Raw genomic sequence first — 16918 nt, forward strand, 5'->3', positions numbered from 1 at the left:
AGGCAGTTTCATACTAAGGCCCAGCATTCTTCTTGTCCCTGCTTAGCACGCCTTCTTTTTTTTTTTTTTTTTTTTTTTAAGTGATAGGCAAGAAATGGATTTATTAATACAGGACGATAGTAAGAGATACAACACACCCTCTTTGCTTCAATTCCATCAGCAGTTCTTGGGCTCCTACAACTTCACTCAATTTTGTTCACCTCTGCATAGGTCACGTGTGTGTCCACACCGCCCAGGGACCTCTGGTCGGACTAATAGGAAGCAGATGAGATAAGATGCTATCTGCTGGCAGCTGGCAGCTGACTTGTTTGAAAATGAGACCATTCATGTTGGAGGGTAGCAGAGATGTTGTATGGCACAGGCACCGGGTTGACCCCAAGAAAAGAAGAACAAGGAACAGGAATTGGGGACAGTGAGGGGACTGTTCTCAGAAAAGATTGTCTATAGGAACCATGAGGTTGCAGGTTCGATCCCTGGCCTCGCTCAGTGGGTTAAGGATCCGGCATTGCTGTGAGCTGTGGTGTAGGTTGAAGACGCGGCTCGGATCTGGCATTGCTATGGCTGTGGTGTAGGCCAGCAGCTACAGCTCTGATTGGACCCCTAGCCTGGGAACCTCCATATGCCACAGGAGTGGCCCTGGAAAAGGCAAAAAGACAAAAAAGAAAGGAAGGAAGGAAGGAAGGAAGGAAGGAAGAAAGAAAGAAAGAAAGAAAGAAAGAAAGAAAGAAAGAAAGAAAGAAAGAAAGAAAGAAAGAAAGAAAGAAAGAAAGAAAAAGAAAGAAAGAAAATGGTCTAGGGAGTTCCTGTTGTCTCGCAGAGGAAAGGAATCTGACTAGTATCCATGAAGATGCAAGTTCGATCTCTGGCCTTGCTCAGAGGGTTGGGGATCTGGCGTTGTGGTGAACTGTGGTGTGGGTTGCAGATTTGGCTTGGATCCTGCATTGCTGTGGTTGGGATGTAGGCCAGCAGCTGCGGCTCCGATTTGATCCCTGGCCTGGGAGCTTCCATATGCCCTGTGGCATAGGCTGGCAGCTGTAGGTCTGATTAGACCCCTTAGCCTGGGAACCTCTATATGCTGCGGGTGCGGCCCTAAAAAAAAAGACAAAAAATAAAAATAAAATAAATTCATCAACATAGACCAAGTTAGCAAATAATTGAGGTATGGGTGAGGAACGCTCCAGGTGCAAACTCAGAGAAGGCTCCTCTTGGGAGATGACACTGGAAAGCAATCAGGGGAATCCGAGCCTTTTAGGACAAGGAAGCAGCAGGCTCTGAAATTCCAAAGCAGGGGTGGACAAAGGCAGATCATTTGAGACCGATTTTAGAGGTAGGACTAACATTGAGGGAAAGCAATGGACCAAAGTGAGTCCCAGGATCCGGGAGGACCAGCTCCCTGGATGGTGGTGTGACTGCAGAGCTGGAGAGTCCTGGGAATGACCAGGGGAGCAGCTCAGAATCAGGAGCTGAGTCTGACCATGTTCAGTTGGAAAGGCCTATTGAACATCCAGGGAGAGGTGCCACTGGGTAGTTGTAACTGCAAGTCTGGCACTTGGGGGAGAGGCCTGGATGGAGATGTGCATTTGGGAATCATTAGTTTGTAGAAGGGTTATACCATTATGGCATTAGAAGTAATTACCTAAGAAGGAGTTCCCATTGCGGCTCAGCAGAAACAAACCTGACTGGGATCCATGAGGATGCGGGTTCGATCCCTGGCTTCGCTCAGTGTGTTAAGGATCCAGCATTGCGGTGACTTGTAGTGTCATTTGCAGATGCAGCTCGGATCTGGAGTTGCTGTGCCTGTGGTGTAGGGCGGCAGCTACAGCTCCAATTTGACCTCTAGCCTGGAACACACATGCTGCACTGTGGGCCTAAGAAAGCAATAAGTAAATAAATAAAAAGAAATGCAGCCCGTCAACACAGTAATGGGACTTTTTCCAGCCAATATATTTTCCAAGAAGGGGGTATTAGCACTTATGTAGAAGTGGGGTTTGAGGTCTTCGAGGGGCCCTGGTGTGGGGGGCCAGTCTTAGCATGATGATTCGGGGAGACCCTGCTGGTCAGGACACAGCTTGTCCCAGAGCCTGAGCCCTTCACTGCCTGTAGCCCCTTCAGTTTTCAGTCGGCAGCTCAAACCTAAAGTGCAGAGAGGGTACAGTGCTGGGCCAAGGCCACACAGCTGAACCAAGCCAGGCCTCTGGCTTCCCCGCCTCTGCCTGCCCCACAGCCCCAAGTCTCAGGAGGGCAAAGTCCAGACCAAGTTTATTTCTAGGCCATGAAAGGAATGAAATGTTTCCTCCTGTTAACTCAGAAAGCTACTCTCCCTGGAAAAATCTTTCCAGGTCTTGGTAAGAATAACGGCATTAATAATGATACAGGAGTTCCCACTGTGTCTCTGTGGTAACGAACCTGAGTAGTATCTGTGAGGACGCGAGTTCGATCCCCGGCCTTGCTCAGGGTGTTAGGATCTGGCGTTGCTGTGAGTTGTGGTGTAAGTCGCAGACACGGCTGCGATCTGTTGTTGCTGCGGCCGTGGCATAAGTTGGCAGCTGCCACTCTGATTTGATTCCCTAGCCTGGGGACTTTCTTATGCCTTGGGGGCAGCCCTAAAAAAGAAAAAACAAAAAATAACAATAATAAATAGCCAAGACATGGAAAGAATCTAAATGTCTATCGACAGAAGAGTGGATAAAGAAGATGTGGCACATATACACAATGGAATATTACTCAGCCATCAAAAGGAAAGAAATAACGGCATTTGCAGCAACACGAATGGACCTAGAAATTATCATGCTAAGTGAAGTCATTCAGACAATGAGACACCAACATCAAATGCTATCACTAACATGTGGAATCTAAAAAAAGGACACAATGAACTTCTTTGCAGAGCAGATACTGACTCACAGACTTTGAAAAACTTATGGTTTCCAAAGGAGATAGGTTGGGGGTGGGGGGGTGGGAGGATGCACTGAGGGTTTGGGATGGAAATGCTATAAAATTTGGTTGTGATGATTATTAACGCCTATAAATGTAATAAAATTCATTGAGTAATTAAAAAAAATTAAAAAAGAAAAAATAACAATAATAATACAGTACTATTATTAACTTTATGGTGGTATGGGAACTTTTCCAAAGCTCTCATATATTATATTATCTCAGTCCTCAGGACAACCCTGTGATGTGGGTGCTAGAATCATCCCTACTTCCCACTAGAGAAAAATGTGGCACAGAGAGGTCAGCGACAGACCCAAGTCATGACATTTCAAGCAGCAGAGGCCAGATTCCACCAGGTCACTGGGCTCCTGCATCCTCAAAGCCCACCACCCCCGGGACCCAGGACCTGGCAAGGCACTTGGTGGGCAGGAGGCAGCTAGAGCTTCCTGGCAGCACCCTGGAGAGGGTGCCAAGATCCTGGGGGCTGGCAAGCTGGGGGCTGTGCAGGGTGAGAGGTGCAGGGTGACTAGTTTGGGTCCAAGGACCAGAGGGCCACTTGCGCAGCTCAGGGCCACAAACCAAAGGCTGCTTTCTCAGGCTGGGCCCATTTGCTGTGGCCCCTCCTCTCCTCTAGCCCCAAAGCCCCCATCATCCCCCACATACACACCTGAGCTGGTACCTGCCAGGTCCTGGTCGGGGCAGGAACTGAGGTAAGCTGGCTGTCAGTTTCTCCCTTGACCTTTGAACCTTTCCGGGTCTGGATTTCTTCTTTCCTCCATAGATGTTCCTTCTACCCCATGTTCCTGTCTGGGAGGGGAATAATGGGGATGTGCCAAGAAGCAGTCCTCAAGGTAAACCCTCCCTGAGTCCCTGGACCCTGCTCTGGGTGTGTGTGGGCAGAGGAGCACCCCCCAACTCCCTTCCAGGAGCCTTCCCCCTCCTCCCAAGAGACAGGTCCCAGTTTCATGTTGGTCCCTTGCCTCCAGCGACACAGGGTTGCGGGCAGCGCTTTCTTTTCTGGTTCAGAGGGCACAAAGGCATCTGTCTGCAGCACGTCGGGTGTGTGCCGTCCTTGGTCACTCATCCTTTCATAGGGCTAACCCTCCTGACGGGGTCCAGCCCACCGACTGTTCCCTGCCCACCACTCCTGGGCTGGGGCCTGGCCTGCTCCTTACACAGCAGCCCCCACCCTCTTCTCTGGGGTGTGTGGGGGGGCACCATTGATCCGCAGCCTCTCCTGAGCACCAGAATGCTTGGAGATGGTTTCCAGGTGCCCCCCCACACCCCATCTATCCCTCTCCCTGAGCCCAGAGAGTCGAAATCACAATCGTGGCAGCTCCTGTCACATCTTGACCACACCACTGCTGATGACAGCCCCGAGGCCAGCACCCCTCCCCCACTGTCCCCTGCACAGACAGGCCCACGTGTGTCCCCAGATGCCTGAATCACTGCTGACGACTGGGGACCTGGCGGCTGTGGGCTCCTGGGGAGCCACTGGGGAGGGGGGGTGGCAACCACGTCACCTCCGAGGGGACACCTGTGGACATAAATAGGCAGCTGGCGAAGGCAGCGCAGCACAGTCGGCAGAGCAGCCCTGCACACTGTGCCCACCTGAGCCAGGATGCCTGACGCCACTCTGCCCGCCTGCTTCCTCGGCCTGCTGGCCCTCACCTCCGCTTGCTACTTCCAGAACTGCCCGAAGGGAGGCAAGAGGGCCATGTCCGACTTGGAGCTGAGACAGGTAAGAACCGTGGCCCATCTCAGGGCTGCCGGGCAGGGCCAGAGGACCAGGGATGGCACCACAGGGCGGGGACTAGGAAGGGAAGTCTTCGGCGAGGCAGGCTTTAGGGGACATGCCCAGCTTAAGGGAGGCCTCGCATGGCGAGGCAGAGGGGACCAGGCTGTCGGGTGGACTAGGACAGGCTGCAGGGCTTTCTAGACACTGTCCCCATCCAGACAAGGATGCAGGAAAGACCGATGTTTCCCCAAGATCTGGGCTTAGGGCTGGATCAGGGAGAACTGGGCTGTGAAGCCTCGTCTGTGTCCGTGGGGGCCTCTCCCCCAGGACCGGCTGGAGTTTCGGAGGCCTCCGCCCAGCCCCAAGTCTCTCCAGCTTACAGGCCGCTGCCTGCACACACAAGCTGGCCATTGCCCTGAGCTTGCCCGAGTGGGAAGTGCCCCCAGGCATCCTGTAAGGAAGTTCAGCGGGGTACCTAGCCCAAATCTCTCAAGCTGCAAGTCCAGTTGATTCCCTCGTATTCCATCTTCAGCAGAGCTGAAGGAAATTCAATCCCCAAGCCCAATGCTGCCATGGCCACGGTAGCCAACTTTGAGCTGATGAACAAACTAGGGTGGGTAGGTGGGCAGCCCTGATGGAGGACCTCTCCTTCTGCTTGGTGCCTCATGCCCTCCTCCCCCTGCCATCCCCACAGTCAGTCCGCGCAGGTGAGCAGAGGCCAGGGCCCCAGTGAGGCCCACCGGCTTGAGAAGCAGAGCAAGGCAAGAGATGGAACAGGACAAGGGGGGGAGGACCTGGGAGTCGCCTGGGATGGGGGTGGGGTGCAGGGGCCTCCCTGCGGCGGGCGGGGCAGTGCTAGAGAGGGAGTTTGAGCAACGAGGGCAGGAGAGGAAGGTCTGTCTGCACTAAGGGGAGGGCAGTGGGCAGCTGAGTGAAGGGCGCACACCAGGAGCTGCCAGGAAAGAGTGGGGGATCCTTCCTGCAACGAAGCGGGAGGATGCTGAGGGCTGTCACCGAAAACCGAGCGAATCAGTAGCTTTTGACTGCCCGCCTTCGACCGCTTTCGGGGCCCAAACAGTGCCAGAGACCCGATCCCCCAGCCCTCCCCTGCCCGGCTCAGCCCCTCGCCCAGCAGGGTCTCCCGCCCCAGCCCGGTCCCCTCCCCGACCCCGGCTCACCCCTGCCCTTCCGCCAGTGCCTCCCCTGCGGCCCCGGGGGCAAAGGCCGCTGCTTCGGGCCCAGCATCTGCTGCGGGGATGAGCTGGGCTGCTTCGTGGGCACAGCCGAGGCGCTGCGCTGCCAGGAGGAGAACTACCTGCCGTCTCCCTGCCAGTCGGGCCAGAAGCCGTGCGGGAGCGGGGGCCGCTGCGCCGCCGCCGGCATCTGCTGCAACGATGGTAAGCGGCCGGGGCCTGGGCGGGTGGGGCGCTGGGTCAGCTGGGGGCCGGGGATGGGGTGGAGTGGGGGGCAGTCTGGGTCTGGGGAGGAACTGGTGGTCTGGGCACTCAGTTGCGCTCCTGCGCCGCACGCTGAGTCCGTGCTCTCCGCAGAGAGCTGCGTGACCGAGCCCGAGTGCCGGGAGGGCGCCAGCTTTCTCCGCCGCGCCCGCGCCAGCGACCGGAGCAACGCGACCCTGCTGGACGGGCCGAGCGGGGCTCTGCTGCTGCGGCTGGTGCAACTGGCGGGGGCGCCCGAGCCCGCGGAGCCCGTCCAGCCCGGCGTCTACTGAGCCTTCCAGCCCGCCCCACCCCACCCCGCTCTCGCAGCACGAAAAATAAATGGTTTTAAAGGCACTGACTAGCGTGCGTCTCTGTCTCTGCGGCTGGGGAGGGGAGACGACGGGAGGGTGGGGACTAGTTCCCAGACCCGAGGTCGTGGGCAAATCCACCCCAGAAAAGGGACAAATCCTGTAGGGGAAGCGATCTGGGACCAGCACAGTTCTAGATACTCCTGTGGCGGCAGACAGGGCGACCTGGGGGGCGAGGAGGGGAAGGGCCAGTGCCGGGGAGTGGCTGTGGAAGGGCTGGGCTGGGGATTTGGTAGACGGATGGAAATAAAGGGAGAGAAGGGGAAAGACGTTGGTGGACCAGACTGCAAGAGAGAGAGACAGCACAAGGATGGAGAGAGAGAGAGAATGAGAGTCAGAGAGAAGAGTGGAGGGGCAATATGCCAAGGGTGACCCGGAGTTCCCGTCCCTATTTCCATCCTGAGACTGGAGTTCCTGTCCTGGCTTAGCGGTAAAGAACCTGATGAGTATCCATGAGGATGCAGGTTGGATTCCCAGCCTTGCTCAGTGGGCTACCATCTGTGGTTGCTATAAACTGTGGTGTAGGTCGAAGGCGCAGCTCGGAGCCCAAGTTGCTGTTGCTGTGGCTGTGGGGTAGTCTGGCAGCTGCAGCTCTGTTTCCACCCCTAGCCTGAGAACCTCCATATTCCTTGGATGAGAAAAAGCAAAATAAATAAAATAAATAATAAAATAATGGCGTTCCCATCGTGGGTCTGTGGTTAACAAACCTGACTAGTATCCATGAGGATGCAGGTTCGATCCCCGGCCTTGCTCAGTGGGTTAGGGATCCAGTGTTGCCATGAGCTGTGGTGTACGTCACACACATGGCTCGGATCCTGAGTTGTCGTGGTTGCAGTGCAGGTTGGCAGCTAAAGCTCCGATTGGACCCCTAGCCTGGGAACTTCCAAATGCCGGGGGCGCAGCCCTAAAAAAGACAAAAAGACCAATAATAACATCCTTGGAGACTGAGACACAGCTTCAGGAACCCACCCAGATTCCCAGCCTAACTCATCCAAGGCTATGCTTTATGTGCCCACGTGTTGGGGGACAACCCTAGACCCAGGAGAGAGAGGGACCAGGTACTGCCTGTCCAGTAGGAAACTAAGCACCCCATTAGGGTTACACAGCCACCGTGAGAGACAGAGCTCACAGAGCCCACGGAGGCTCTAGCTACATGCTGGCTCCCACCGGATACAGCTGCACCAACCACACACACACACCAAGACAAATACAGACAAGAAAGACAAAACCTTAGGGCCATGCCTCGTGATCCTTGACCACAGTTACAGATGCAGACCCTGAAATACACATTCAGAAGCAGACAGACCCAGAGAAACACAGACTTGGCCAAGTCCACTAGAGACAGGCACATATATGTTTACACACCCCCCCCCACACACACACACACGGATCTTTCCAGCCTTGGCTCTGCAGCTTCAGGGCAGATGTCCCCTAGCATTTGGCAGATGCTCTTCTTTATCCCCCTGTCCCTATTTGTCCCCTCTAGCCCATCTGCCCCTTTATCCCCTTTGCTCTTGCCCTCCCCCTCCAGCTCCTTGGCCCCCTGCTGCCTCTCACTTCTCTCTCCATCACCTACACCCCTCCCTTTCCTCTTCTGCTCCCACCCCCTGCTTCCCCCCTGTAACCTCCCAGCCTTCTCTCTCTACTCCCTTTCTTCTCTGCATCCTCTCCTTGGGACTTTTTGCTCCAGGCCTGGGGCCACCGGAGGCTGCACCTCCTCTGGAATCCTCCCAGACTTGGAGGCCAGGAGGGAGCATAGGGGGAGAGAAGTCACTCTGAGCCCTGACCCCCACACCCTGCCTTGGGGCAGAGTCTGGTGACTCAGCCTCAGTCAGCCCCAGGCTCTCTTCTGATCTTAGAGCTCTGCTCCTTCGCCACCCGCTCCCGACTCAGTGTCCAGCGTGATTAAGTCTGGCTGGGGCAGGGCTCACACTGGCCTCTCTCCCTGCCGTGGTCTCACACCTCTGCCCTAGTGTGGCCCACTCAGGGCCAGTCCCCAGGTCAGGACCAGCCCTAATGGAAATTCAGTAACATTTCCAGACAGAGGTAGGTGAGAAGATGGAGATTGGTTTTTAAAAAATGGATCTTACGGGAGTTCCCATTGTGGCTCAGTGATTAGCCAATCTGACTAGGAACCATGAGGTTGCAGGTTCAATCCCTGGCCTTGCTCAGTGGGTTAACGATCCGGCGTTGCCATGAGCTGTGGTGTGGGTCGCAGATGCGGCTTGGATTCTGAGTTGCTGTGGCTCTGGTGTAGGCTGGCGGCTACAGCTCCGATTCAACCCCTAGCCTGGGAACTACCATATGCTGCGGGTGCAGTCCTAAAAAAACAAAAAATAAATTAAAATAAAATAAATTTAAAAATAAAAATAGGGAGTTCCCGTCGTGGCGCAGTGGTTAACGAATCCGACTAGGAACCATGACGTTGCGGGTTCAGTCCCTGCCCTTGCTCAGTGGGTTAACGATCCGGCGTTGCCGTGAGCTGTGGTGTAGGTTGCAGATGCGGCTCGGATCCCGCGTTGCTGTGGCTCTGGTGTAGGCCGGTGGCTACAGCTCCGATTCGACCCCTAGCCTGGGAACCTCCATATGCCGAGGGAGCGGCCCAAGAAATAGCAACAACAACAACAACAACAAAAAGACAAAAGACAAAAAATAATAATAATAATAATAGGAGTTCCTGTCGTGGCGCAGTGGTTAACGAATCCGACTAGGAACCATGACGTTGCGGGTTCGGTCCTGCCCTTGCTCAGTGGTTAACGATCTGGCGTTGCGTGAGCTGTGGTGTAGGTTGCAGACGCGGCTCGGATCCCGCGTTGCTGTGCTCTGGCGTAGGGTGGCTACAGCTCCGATTCAACCCTAGCCTGGAACTCCATATGCGCGGAGCGGCCAAAAAAAAAACAAAAACAAAAAAAAAAAAAAAAAAAAAAAAAAAAAAAAAAAAAAAAAAAAAAAAATAGGAGTTCCCGTCGTGGCGCAGTGGTTAACGAATCCGACTAGGAACCATGACGTTGCGGGTTCAGTCCCTGCCCTTGCTCAGTGGGTTAACGATCCGGCGTTGCCGTGAGCTGTGGTGTAGGTTGCAGATGCGGCTCGGATCCCGCGTTGCTGTGGCTCTGGTGTAGGCCGGTGGCTACAGCTCCGATTCGACCCCTAGCCTGGGAACCTCCATATGCCGAGGGAGCGGCCCAAGAAATAGCAACAACAACAACAACAACAAAAAGACAAAAGACAAAAAATAATAATAATAATAATAGGAGTTCCTGTCGTGGCGCAGTGGTTAACGAATCCGACTAGGAACCATGACGTTGCGGGTTCGGTCCCTGCCCTTGCTCAGTGGGTTAACGATCCGGCGTTGTCGTGAGCTGTGGTGTAGTTTGCAGACGCGGCTCGGATCCCGCGTTGCTGTGGCTCTGGTGTAGGCTAGTGGCTACAGCTCCGATTCGACCCCTAGCCTGGGAACCTCCACATGCCATGGGAGCGGCCCCAAAGAAATAGCAAAAAAAAAGACAAAAAAAATATAAAAATAAAATAAAATAAAAATAAAAAATGGATCATATGTTCAACATCACTAATTATTAGAAATGTAAATCAAAATTACAATGAGGTATCACCTTACATGGGTTAGAATGGCTGTTAACAAAAAGTCTACAAAGGAGTTCCCATAGTGCCTTAACTGGTTATGAACCTGGCTAGTATCCATGAGGACACAGGTTTGATCTCTGGCCTCACTCAGTGGATTAAGGATCCAGCGTTGCTGTGAGTTGTGTAGGCTGAAGACTCAGTTCCGATCCCACATTGCTGTGGATGTGGCATAGGCCAGCAGCTGCAGCTCCAATTCAACCCCTGGCCGCTCCCTTGGCATATGGAGGTTCCCAGGCTAGGGATCCAATCGGAGCTGTAGCCGCCAGCCTACACCAGAGCCACAGCAACACGGGATCTGAGCCGCATCTGCAACCTACACCACAGCTCACGGCAATGCCGGATCCTTAACCCACTGAGCGAGGCCAGGGATCGAACCCACATCCTCATGGTTCCTAGTTGGATTCGTCGACCACTGAACCACGATGGGAGCTCCCGGAAACTTCTATATGCTGCAGGAGCAGCCCTAAAAAGTAAAAAAAAAAAAAATCTACAAAAAAAAAAAAGGAGTTTCCATTGTGGCTTAGAGGGTTAAGAACCTGACATAGTATCCATGAGGATGTGGGTTCCATCCCAGGCCTCACTCTGTGGATTAAGGACCTGCAATCTGTAGGTCACAAATGCAGCTTGGATCTGGTGTTGTGGCTGTGGCATAGGTTGGAAGCTTCAGCTCCAATTCAATCCCTAGCCTGAGAATTTCCATATGCCGTGGGTGTGGCTGAAAAGAGGAAAAAAAGTCTACAAATAGTAAATGCTGGAAAGGGTGTGAAGAAAGACAGCCCTCCTACACTGTTGGTGGGACTGTAAATTGGTTCAACCACTTTTTATTTATTTATTTTTTTGGTCTTTTTGTCTTTTTAAAGCCGCGCCCAAGGCACATGGAGGTTCCCAGGCTAGGGGTCCAATCCGAGCTGCAGCCTCCAGCCTACATCACAGCCATAGCAACTCAGGATCCAAGGCTCATCTGTGACCTACACCACAAGCTCATGCCAATGCCAGATCCTTAACCCGCTGAGCGAGGCCAGGGGTGGAACCCACATCCTCATGGATGCTAGTAGAGTTCATTAACTGCTGAGCCACCATGGGAGCTCCGGTAAGGCCACTTTGAAGAACAGCTCAGAGATTCCTTTAAAAACTAAGAATAAAGTTACCATATGATCCAGCAATCCCACTTCTGGGCATATATTCAGAGAAAACTCTAATTTGTAAGATGCATGCACCCCAATGTTCATTGCACCATTATTTACAGTAGCCGAGATATGGTAACAACCTAAATGTCCATCAACGGCTGAATGGATAAAAAAGATGTGGTACAGGAATCCCCTGGTGGCTCAATGGGTTAAGGATCCAGGATTATCACACTTGTGGCACACATTCAATCTCTGGCCTTTGAACTTTTGAATGCCTTGGGCACAGTCAAAAAGAAAAAAAAGATAAATGTGGTGTACACACACACACACACACACACACACACACACACACAAACACACACACACTGGAATATTATTCAGCCATAAAAAAAGAATGAAATATGCCATTTGCAGTAACATGGATGAACCTAGAGATTATCATACTAAGTGAAGTAAGTCATACAGAGAAAGACAAATATATGATAGCGCTTATAGGTGGAATCTAAAAAATGGATGTAAATGAACTTGTCTATAAAACAGAAACAGATTACAGGCATAGAAAAAATTTATGGTTACCAAAGGGGAAGGGTGGGGGGGGGATAAATCAGGAGTGTGTGATTAGCAGATACAAGCTGCTAAGTATAAAACAGAGATAAACAGCAAGGCCCTACTGTATAGCACAGGGAGCTATGTTCAATCTTGTAATAAACTATAATGGCATAGTGAGTTAAGGATCACAGTGGCTCGGGTCACTGCAGAGGCAAGAGTTTGATCCCTGGCCTGGGGCAGTGGGTTGAAGGATGTGGTGTAGCTGCAACTGTGGTGTATGTCCCAGTTCTGGTCAGATTCAATGCCTGGTCCTGGAACTCCCATATGTAGAATATTGCCACAAAAAATTATAAATAAATAAATAAACAAACCAAAATTGATTTGGCTTATTTATTTTCTTTTTAGTGGCACCTGTGGCATATGGAAGTTCCAGGCTAGGGGTCGAATTGGAGCTGCAGGGCAGGTCTACACCACACCTACAGCAATACCAAATCTAAGTCACATCTGTGACCTACACTGCAGCTTGCGGCAATGCTGGATCCTTAACCCACTGCGAGAGGCCAGGGATCAAACCCCACATCCTCATGAAGACAATGCTAGGTTTTTAATCCGCTGAGCCACTACAGGAGCTCCTGATTTGGCTATTTTAGTTCCTTTGCAACTAGTACCAAAAAAAAGAAAAAATCCTGAGAGTTTGATTAGAATTGTGTAGTGATAGAATTGTAACTCAATTTCCCAGCTTCATTTGCATCTATCTGGCCATGTTCTTGTCAATACAATGTGAGTAAAAGGAATAATGAGGCGTTACCGTTGTGGCTCAGTGGTTAACGGATCTGACTAGCATGCAGGTTTGATACCTGTTCTTGCTCAGTGGGTTAAGGATCTGGTGTTGCCATGAGCTGTGGTGTAAGTCAAAGATGCAGCTCGGATCCTGCATTGCTGTGGCTGTGGTGTAGCCTGGCAACCTCCATAGGCTGCGGGTATGGCCCTAAAAAGATGAAAGACAAAAAAAAAAAAACAAAAAAAAAAACCTGGGTCCCTACGTGGCAGAGTGGAACAGAGCCAAGAATGCTCCTTTAGGACTGGTAGGACAGACAGAAATAAACATCCACCTTCTTTAAGCCCCTAAGGTCACTTTACTGTTTGGGTGTCTTTCTTATAGCAGCCAAACCTTACCTTAACTAACTGTATCCCCTGATTTCTGAAAACAATTAAAAAATAAAACAGGAGTTCCCTGGTGGCTCAGCAGGTTAAGGACCCTTATTAAGTGACTGTTGTCACTGCTGCAGCTCCGGTTCGATCCTTGGCCCAGGAATTTCCACATGCCACAGGTGCCGCCAAGAAAAGAAAGAAAAAAAGAAAAGAAATAAAGGAACGTGACATTTCGTGGTGGGAAGACTACCTTATTACTGATGAAACTGATATAAGAAAACGCAACTTAACATCTGCTGGCAAGGAGGCTTCATAAAGCTGAACAACAAGCTAGAGCTGTTCAGGTATGAGAACTGGACTTCCCAGTGCTTTCAGGCTGAGTTCCTGCATTTGCATTGCAGCCCACGCTTCCTGGGCCGGCAGCCTGATCCCAAGAGGAATCGGAGAGGAAGGGGTGGGATGGTGCCTACTTTTTCCTTCTTACTCTCACCCCCAATCAGCTACTCCTTTCTCCCCTGGGAGGAGTGCTACCTCCGGGAAATCCTTCCACATGGAGGAAAATATCAGGAAAAGGGAAAAATATTCCAGACCTCTGCCCCACGGACAATCATCTTTTATGATGCTGGGAAAACTCTTGGTATAATTTCATACCATTCTAGATTTAACATAAACTCTACTAAATTTAGTAGGCATGGCAACAGGGCAAATTTATTTCAGCCATGGATTACAGACTGAACAGAAAACTGAAATTGCTGCCTTTCAACGTGGTACTGGAGGAGCCAGAGAGTACAGTGTGACACAAACATAAGTCACAGCCATAAATGCTCGGGGACGCAGTCTGTGATTATGGTTTTCAGGCAGGAATGCTCTGTCCTAAAGCTGCTCACAGCTGCGAGAAGTGGTCTGCATTTGTATTTTACAAACTAGTGTCATTTCATAATCTGTAGATACAAATTCATGTCTTTTTAAATAAAGTAAACTTGGGGTATCTTTCCATATCAGAACCTACACCACAATTGACCTACACCAGAATCTTTTTTCTTTCTTTTTTTTTTTTTTGGCCGCATAGATGGCATAGGGAAGACCCCAGGCCAGGGATTGAATCCAAGCCATGGGGCTTCCCTTGTGGCTCACAGCGTCACTACTCTGCGTTGCCTCTACAGTGGCTGTGGCTCTATCCCTGAATCCAAGCCACAGCTGCTGAACTTCGCCACAGCTGCAGCGACACCGGATCCTTTAACACACTTTGCGGGGCTGGGGATTCAACCCAAGCCTGAACAGAAGTCAGAGCTGCTGCAGTCGGATTCTTAACTCACTGTGCCATGATGGGAATGCCTCCTTTTTCAGTTTTTAGTAGGAGAAATTCCTTTTTTTTTTTAGGGCCACACCTAAGGCATATGGAGGTTCCCAGGCTAAGGGTGGAATCGGAGCTACAGCTGCTGGGCTACACCACCCATAGCAATGCAGGATCTGAGCCGTGTCTGCGAACTACACCGAAGTTCATGGCAACGCCAGATCCTTAACCCACCAAGCGTGGCTGGGGATCGAACCCACATCCTTATGGATACTAGCTGGGTTCATTTCTGCTGAGCCACAATGGCAACTCCTAAGAATTTCAAATATTTTAAAAAAGGGAGTTCCTGTCGTGGCTAAGCAGTTAACAAACCCAACTAGTATTTACGAGGACGCTGGTTCAGTCCTTGGCCTTACTCATTGGGTTAAAGATCCAGCGTTGCTGTGAGCTGTGGTGTAGGTGCTGCCGTGGCTCGGATCTGGCTGTGGTATAGGCCAACATCTACAGCTCTGATTCGACCCCTAACCTGGGCACATCCATATGCCAAGAGTGTGGCTCTAAAAAGACAAAAAAAAAAAAAAAAAAAGAGTCACTAGACAAAATTCCTCATGTTCCCATCCCTTCCTTAGCTCCCACCCCCAAGTCGTCTTAGAAGTGATACCGTGTCATCTGTAAACGTTCTAGTGTGCCTCTCAAATGATAGGAATTTTCTTAAAGACACAACACAATCTCAGACTGTTTTTCTTTTCTTTTCTTTTTGGGCCCCTCTGAGGCATATGGAGTTCCCGGGTCAGCGATCAGATCTGAACCATAGTTGCGACCTAAGCCACAGCTGTGGCAATGCCATATCCTTAACCCACTGGATTGGGCTGGGGTTTGACGCTGCATCCCAGCACCGATCCTGTAGCGCCGCAGAGGGAGCTCCATCACATGCTGTTATCACACACAGGCAAGCCCCAAGCCAAACTCAACAATATATTATTATCATCAAACAATCAGGCACTGTTCAAATTTCCCCAGGTATTCCATGAATATATTCTTTGTGATTCATCAATCTCTGAGTCCATTTTTTTTTCAAGCATAAAAGAGAATATTAATCTTCATAGTGCTTCAACTGTCTTATTTTCATGAACTTATAGAGAATGGCTTCCAATCCCCTATTTTTTTTTTTTTTTTTTTCAGTTGTTCTTTTTTTTTTTTTTTTTTGGTCAGCCTCAGTCTCAGCATGTAGACGTTCCTGGGCCAGGGATCGAACCTGCACCACAGCAGCAACCAGCACCACAGCAGTGACAACAAAGGATGCTTAACCACTTAGCCACCAGGGAACTCCCTTTCCAATCTCCTTTTATTGCATTTGTTATAAGCAGGTATGATCATCGGATGACCTTACTGTGTGTATGTCATCCAGAGTAGCCTTCCCTAATTACCTTCATGTGAAAATAATGTTATTTTGTACGAAATAATTTTCCTTTATATTACTTCTAATACTAATTAAATGACTTTGAAATTCTGGGTGGGTAGGCATGTTATCTAGGAATTTCATTTCCAGGTAGTAAAGTGGGTTCATAAAGCACTAGTTACACAAAGGAGGAGCTCGGTGCCACCGCCCTGCACAAGCCCCAAGCACTTTGGTGGTTTGAAGGGGTCATTCCGAGGAGGACCATGGTCTGGGGTCTGGGCTGCTGTTGGCCATCAGGGTTTTTATGAACACTAGTTGGGTTCATTACTGCTGAGCCACAATGGGAACTCTTTTTTTTTTTTTTTTTTTTTTTTTTTTTTTTTTTTTGGTAGGGCCAGGCCGCATGTGGAAGTTTCCAGGGTAGGGGTTGAATTGGGGATGCATCTACAAGCCACAGCCACAGCCATGGCCACTGCAACGTGGGATCTGAGCTGCTTCTGTGACCTACCTACACCACACCTCACAGCAATGTTGGATGCTTAACCCACTGAGCGAGACCAGGGATTGAACCCTCGTCCTCATGGAAATTAGCTGGGTTTTCATTGGGGCTTTCAAAAGCCTCATCTCTATTCTCTTCATATCTCTTCATAATAATGATGTTTTTCATTTAAAAAACTTTTATTCAAGTATAATATACATACAAATGTGAACAGATCACATGTGTGCAATCTGAATAAAATTTTTTCTTTTGTATTTTTGTCTTTTTTCAGGGCCGCACCCGCGGCATATGGAGTTTCCCAGGCTGGGGGTCTAATCAGAGCTGTAGCTGCCGGCCTACACCACAGCCACAGCAATGCAGGATCCAAGCCGCGTCTGCAACCTACACCACGGCTCACGGCAACGCTGGATCCTTAACCCATGGAGCGAGGCCATGGATCGAGCCCCCAACCTCATGGTTCCTAGTCGGATTCGTTAACCACTGAGCCACAAAGGAACTCCAATCTGAATAAATTTTAATAAACTGAATGCACGTGTTTTACCAGCTCCTTCCTAGGCCAAGAAAAAATATAAGCACCCTAGAAGCCTTTGTACACCTCTTTCTGTCACTACCACACCCAAGACCTTCAGCACCATAGCTTAGTTTTCCTGTTTTTGTAATTTATAAAATTTATAAAATTTATTTATTTATATTTATTTATGTATTTAGATGTTGGAGACCACGGAACTGCTGAATTCTGCTGATTCTAAAGTACAGGGTCGCCTTCTAAGTACAAGAGTA

The 16918-nt window shown here is 50.4% G+C and overlaps 1 protein-coding gene and 1 long non-coding RNA gene across 2 annotated transcripts; one reads left to right on the plus strand and one right to left on the minus strand.

Moving 5' to 3' along the window:
- On the minus strand, positions 1072 to 5965 carry LOC110257451. The gene is made up of 4 exons (XR_002340056.1): positions 5848 to 5965; positions 3599 to 3738; positions 2407 to 2603; positions 1072 to 1868 (listed from the first exon to the last, which is right to left on the minus strand). It is a non-coding gene; the product is annotated as an uncharacterized LOC110257451 (long non-coding RNA).
- AVP (arginine vasopressin) lies at positions 4509 to 6420 on the plus strand. Its single transcript, NM_213952.2, is given in 3 exon segments — positions 4509 to 4672; positions 5865 to 6066; positions 6220 to 6420. Coding segments are annotated over 3 exon segments (501 nt in total). The 5' UTR covers positions 4509 to 4552; the 3' UTR covers positions 6399 to 6420.

The sequence above is a fragment of the Sus scrofa genome, chromosome 17 (genome assembly GCF_000003025.6).
Source record: "Sus scrofa isolate TJ Tabasco breed Duroc chromosome 17, Sscrofa11.1, whole genome shotgun sequence".
NCBI classification, from domain to species: domain Eukaryota; kingdom Metazoa; phylum Chordata; class Mammalia; order Artiodactyla; family Suidae; genus Sus; species Sus scrofa.